Below are 6,269 nucleotides of genomic sequence, written 5' to 3'. Positions count from 1 at the left end.
TGCCAGTCTATGAAGCAAACACACAGTTCTTCATCTATCTCCAAAGTTCGTTCCGCTATAATTCTCATCATCCCAATTGCATCCCTGGTTCCTTTTCCTCTTCTAAATCCAAACTGATCTTCTCCAAGTACATCCTCTATTTTCCTTTCAATTCTTCTTTTAAGTATCTTTGCTAGTATCTTTGCTGTATGTGCAATAAGACTTATTGTGCGATGGTCGCTGCATTTTGTAGCTTTTGTCTTTTTCTTTAAGGCAATCATTGTAACTTCTGTAAAGTCCTTGGGCCACTCTCCACTTTCATATATGGTGTTCATTAGTTTTGTCAGTGTTTTCAAACCACCTTCTCCCAGTAACTTGAGCACATCTCCAGGTACATCATCATCTCCTGTAGCCTTTCCCTTCCTCATTTCCTTGATATAGGAAGAAAAATTCCCATGTGCAAGTTCCATGGGAAGAGCTCTTATTAGCTGTAGAAATTTTTTAATTAGAGTCCAGCTTCTTATCTCTGGAGCAATAGGTTCCACCTAATTTTGCATATAAACATATAAATTCCACACAAAGAAGTTTCATTTCATTAAGGTTTCAATTTACAATACAGAAGTCAAGTTCCTTAGCTAGTAGCTTCAAATATTCCCAGAACAGTATGTCCTAAAGCTGAATTATGCTCATACGTTGCCACACTTGTATGTTACCCAGTGTGTACCAAGTTAATGTCTAAATGATGTAAAAATCTTTTAACATGTGGTGATAGTATAGGCAGTGAAGGTTGTTAAAGTCTGTACTGAGGTATGGCTAGTGTCAATAAACATGAAAACACAGAATGCTATACACTGGAGATCTTCCTAGCTTATAGATTTTTTCTTGGGAGTCCTAGATTTTTGGACTTTGTCCATCATCCAGTAATCTAAGAAACACCATAAAGAACACCAATGGCTTTGGCCTTGTACAGATGTGCTGGAATGTGTAATAAATACAATACAATACAATACAAACACAAAGCTTCAGAAATTGGATCTGTTTTAATCCCCAGGTGATGGAGTGGGAGACACCTACTCTGTTGGCTTCATTATAAATCACAATCACAATCCATTTTCCAAAACGTTGTGTTCTTTGGTGTTTTCTAGAATACCAGGTGGTGGACAAAGTTAAAAAACCCAGGAATGCCAAGCATTACACACCATCATGAGAACCCTTTATGTTCTTTCTTATCTGGTAAATGTTGGTGTGGAATTGAGTCCTTTGGACCACAGTGAAGTGCAGGTATCAGAACTGTTGATTCAGGGTTTTATGGGAGGCAGAAACTTTAGTTTAATATAGACGTTTGGCTTAAAAAATACAAGACAAATTTCTTAAGTTTTGTAGAGAAAAGTTTAAGAATTGAATAAAATCATGTACATTTATAACATTGCCTTAGAGGTAATGGTGGGAAGAGCCACAAAGATACAGAAGAGATTACAGATATCTCCTATATCACATCTGTACATCGAAGTCAGAAGTGCTCAGCCTGCCCTCATTGAGTGGAACTGGCCACTTAGTTCACACATCTTTATTTCAGAAAGATGTTACCCTCAATATTTTATTGTATGTCTCTTCTTGATTGAGACATCCATCAGAGTCTTTTGCTAGCTCTGGTGAACCGATCTATTCTCTCAAGAGAAAATGTTATCAAGAAAATTTTATGAAGATAAATGTTTGGAAAATCATTCCTTATATATTTTTCATAAAACAAAATTCTATATACAGTTAATTAATGAAGGTTCAATAGAGTTTGTTGTAATAATTTTTTTACACGAAATGCATAAACCAGTTACATTGTGTATTTTAAATAATGCTATAAATTTGGCCTGCACTTGCAACAGGTTAAATCCTTTGTATGTCGGACAACTATTGTTCCGAGTCAGTCAGCAGAAGAGGACTTGACTCTCTCCACACAGTCAGTCACACTGGGAGATGAGTTAGTTGCTGTATCAAAAAATGTCTCCTACATGAATATTCAAGTGATTGATGAATTTGTGGAGATGGGGTTCCATGATGATCTGCACTTCTACTATTCTACACCACTGTATGTACTCCAACAATGTATGTTACATATCATTGTTGTCACTTTATTTGGTGTTGTTATTTCCAGACAGCACTGATAGTACAGACAGGGGTAAAAAATATGATGTATCTGTTTTCCTTCTCAAAAGAAGAGAATCACGCGGGTTCTTATATTTTTAATGATAGAGGTTATTAAGCCACACTGTAACATTTATTGTGTTTCTGAACAGCTGGTGTCTCATTGTCAGTAGCCACTTGAGTTCTTGATACCAGTTTCCTTTGGGGCGCTGTCACTTCACCCTCTGCCACTGCATTGCGTCTTGTTGCTGCCTGTGCTGAATTAGATTTGTTTCATTTTTGGTCCATCACACTAACAGTTACAATTAGAAAAGACAAGTCCATCCAGTGTGACTATTTCAGTTTTCTCACTTGATGATTCACTAGCCTTACATGTTTCAGTCCATTTGGATCATCTTCAGAGGCACCAAACATTTTTTTTTTTTAGAAACTACTATCACAACAGTTGTCATATCAATTGCACATGTATTGCCAAGTACACAATGTTCCATCTATCAGTCACCTCATAACACAACATCAGAACATGCCCACAACAACGTCACAGATACAGGAAGTATAAATTATGTGGCACAACACACACTAAAACAGTATAAACAGCCCAGCGGGCCAAGAAATCATAACGGACTATATTAAGGTAGGACAAAAACATTAATATATATATATATATATAAAGTAGGATCGCTGATATTAATAGAGTACCCATAATATATTTACAGAATCTCCTTACTCAAGTTACATAGGCAGCACAACATCGGTCACCTAGAAGAGAGACAGCAGGGGTTATTGACATGAACCTGTAAGGTTTATGAATTTTAATTTTGAACAAAGTTTTTTCAAAACTTTAAAACAACTTTATAAATATTTCTATAACCAGAAAGACTGCTGTGACCGATAGATGGAACATTGTGTACTTGGCAATACATGTGTAATTGATATGACAAATGTTGTGATAGTGGTTTCTAAAAAAAGTGTTTGGTGCCTCTGAAGATGATCCAAATGGATCGAAACATGTAAGGCTAGTGAATCATCAAGTGAGACAACTGAAATAGTCACACTGGACGGACTTGTCTTTTCTAATTGTGCTGAATTAGTTTCACTTCTTGCACACATTTCTCTCACATGGTTCCACGTGACACTTCTTCCTAAGAATGGGACTCAGGCTGTCAAAATTCCCCACAGCAGTCCTTCTTAGCTGTCACTTTGAGAACGTTTGGATCATAACATGATTGTGTGATTCTCCACTCTTCTGGATGGAGCAAGAAAGAGAAATGAGAAGGGAACTACTGAAATTTTGAGAGAGAGAGAGAGAATTGCACTGGTCAAGTTGCATCGCCCCCATCACAACACCTTGTTTAGTTCCACGACAAAATATTGTTATTTGATTAACTCAGTAAATGTATTAGCTCTAAGAATCTTACAGTAGAATTTCTCTTCTCTATTGCATCAAAGAAGGTTCTGAATTAAAAGAATAAATAAATCAGTGAGCTGTGGAATTAATTGCAAGGTGTCTGGTCCTCATTTACATGAGTAAGATGCCCAATGTGTATTGAATATATTATGAGAATTGAAACAATCACAGTTTTATTTTGGAGCATCTGATATGGATATGTTATACAGGATGTAAATAAATATGTTACACTGCTCTGTGGTCGATAGATGGGTTCAGTCTGATCATATGTTGTTAATACACCCGTGTCCAGAAACACTTCATTTTGGCACTAAGTTGCTCAAAATGGCAGCCGCCGACTGCATTGCATGTTCTGCACTGCCTGGCTAAGTTATGCTGCACTCTTTGAAAGATTCCCGGCATTTCCCGGATGGTTCCAGCTGCTGCTGCAATTCTTGCCACAAGATCATGTTGTGTCTCCGCTGGAGTCTCATACACCAGGCTTTGCATGTACCCCCAGAGAAAGAAATCCAATGGAGTCAAGTCAGGAGAGCGAGGGGGCCAGGTTAATTAGGCCCCCATGTCCAGTCCATCTGTTGCCAAAACTTTCATCCAAATACTCATGGACAACGTTAGTGCAGTGTGCTGGGGGGCCATCATGCTGGAATCACATTTCACGATGGGCTTTCAAAGGCACCACTTCCAGCAGCTTGGTTAAGATCTCTTGGAGAAATGTTAAGCAAATATCACCAGTAAGCCACAGAGGTAAGAGATAAGGGCGACCTCCTTCACATTTCAGGGGCCCTAGCACATAAACAAAGCGTTTCTGGACATGGGTATAGTAACAAGATATGATCAGATTGAACCTGTGTATCTACCACAGGGCACTGTAACATATAATTTATTTACATCCTGTGTATAAGTGGGAAGTCTACACAACAATATTTCTGAAAAAAGAAAACAGACACTACTGTATGAACATTTGTTTCTTGGTGTCAGCAGCCAATAAACAGATGTTGATACAGTAGAATCTATTTTGTTTTTTTTTTTCAGAAATTTTGTTCCATAGATTTCTCCCAGTACATATGACACACAACAGGATGCATACCATGAAGATCTGATGTGAAATTCACTGCATAGTTTTAAATATATTTTAATTCTCTTTCCTTACTGAAAGTAGGTCTGCAGACAGTTACACATTGACAATCCTTAATTTGAGTACAGTAATACAAAATGTTACCTGTGTAGTATAATGGATGTTCAGTAATTGTAAATGTAATTTTTTCCCTGATTTCAGCTCGACACGTTCGTGCCCTCAAGGCCGAACAACTGTAATTACATTGCACTGTGATCCAGACCAAAAAGGCGAGGGTAGAATCAAACTTCCTGCAAAATGTCCTGATGGAACATGTGATGGTTGTAATTTTAACTTCTTGTGGGCCAGTGCATCAGCCTGCCCTATATGCACAGAAAATAATTACCGGTCAGTATTTGATAAAATTTCTTTTGAATTACATACATTCACAGGAAGATATAAGTAATGGCTTTCAATGATGTAAATTTGGGGAGTATTTACCTAGAGGTACAGATGAAAATAAACAAGAGTATAAAAGCATACACCGTTCACATAATAGGTTTAATTATGAGAACGAATTATAAAAGAAGTAATTAAGACTATGATGAACTTTTCCCTTATGATAAGCAAACATAAATTCACATGTAAATATTCACTGTTAGGATATGATATTTACCAATATTTGTATTTGTATTTATTGTAAGTAAGATATCCAAAGATGGATATAGAACATGTCATAAAATAATATAGAGCATAGAATGCATACATAAATATTACATAACTAGACAGTCGAATGAATACAATAATAATAAAACTTATCTATTTAGATATTCATCTACAGTATAAAACATACAGGTATGAGTGTTCAAGAAATGGCTTAATACAACCTTAAACTTTTTAAAATTATTAGATGTGTTCTTGATCTGTATGGGCAATTTATTGAATATTTTTAAACCCGAATAATAAACTCCTTTTTGATAAATAGTTAAATTAGCTTGAGGTAGATATAAATCTTGTCTTTGTCTAGTATCAGTAGTATGAGAATCAATGTTTGATGAAAAAAGAACTTTATTTTGCAATACAAATACTTATTTATGGAGCTGAGCCCTTCTTGAGGAGAAGCCAAATCTCAAGAATTTCCCAGCATTTTATGGAACCCGAAGGTTCATTACTGTGTTCACAGGAGCCCTCCACTGGTCCCCATCCTGAGCCAGATCAATCCAATCCATACCATTCCATCCTATCTCTCTAAGATCCATTTTAATATTGTCCACTCACCTACACCTTGGTCTTCCCAGTGGTCTCTTTCCTTCTGGCTTTCCCACCAATATCCTATATGCATTCCTTTTCTCCTCCATTCGTGCTACATGCCCTGCCCACCTCATCCTCCTTAACTTGATCATTCTAATTATACTTGGAGAAGTACAAGTTATGAAGCTCCTAGTTATTCAGTTTTCTCCACCCTCCTGTCACTTCATCCCTCTTCAGTCCAAATATTCTCAACACCCTGTTCTCACATACCCTCAGTCTGTGTTCCTCCCTTAATGTTAGAGACCAAGTTTCACACCCATACAGAACCACAGGCAAAATTATAGTTTTTTATATTCTAATTTTTACGTTTTTGGACAGCAAACGAGAAGACAAAAGGTTCTGGACTGAATGGTAGCAAGCATTACCCAAGTTCACTCT

The 6,269-nt window shown here is 36.9% G+C and overlaps 1 protein-coding gene across 1 annotated transcript in view; it reads left to right on the top strand.

Annotated features, from left to right (window-relative positions):
• The window catches only part of LOC111868308 (UPF0577 protein KIAA1324-like homolog), a gene marked incomplete in the record, with an annotated part of 70,741 nt that overhangs the window by 51,146 nt on the left and 13,326 nt on the right, over nt 1–6,269 (top strand). Inside the window, 2 exon segments of the mRNA XM_033753000.1 lie at nt 1,860–2,062; nt 4,803–4,988. Of these exon segments, the coding sequence (XP_033608891.1) occupies nt 1,860–2,062; nt 4,803–4,988 (389 nt within the window).

This window comes from Cryptotermes secundus, unplaced genomic scaffold (assembly GCF_002891405.2).
Source record: "Cryptotermes secundus unplaced genomic scaffold, Csec_1.0 scaffold1115, whole genome shotgun sequence".
NCBI lineage: Eukaryota > Metazoa > Arthropoda > Insecta > Blattodea > Kalotermitidae > Cryptotermes > Cryptotermes secundus.
Note: the sequence above shows the minus strand (reverse complement) of the source record. Positions and strands in the feature narration are given on the sequence as shown.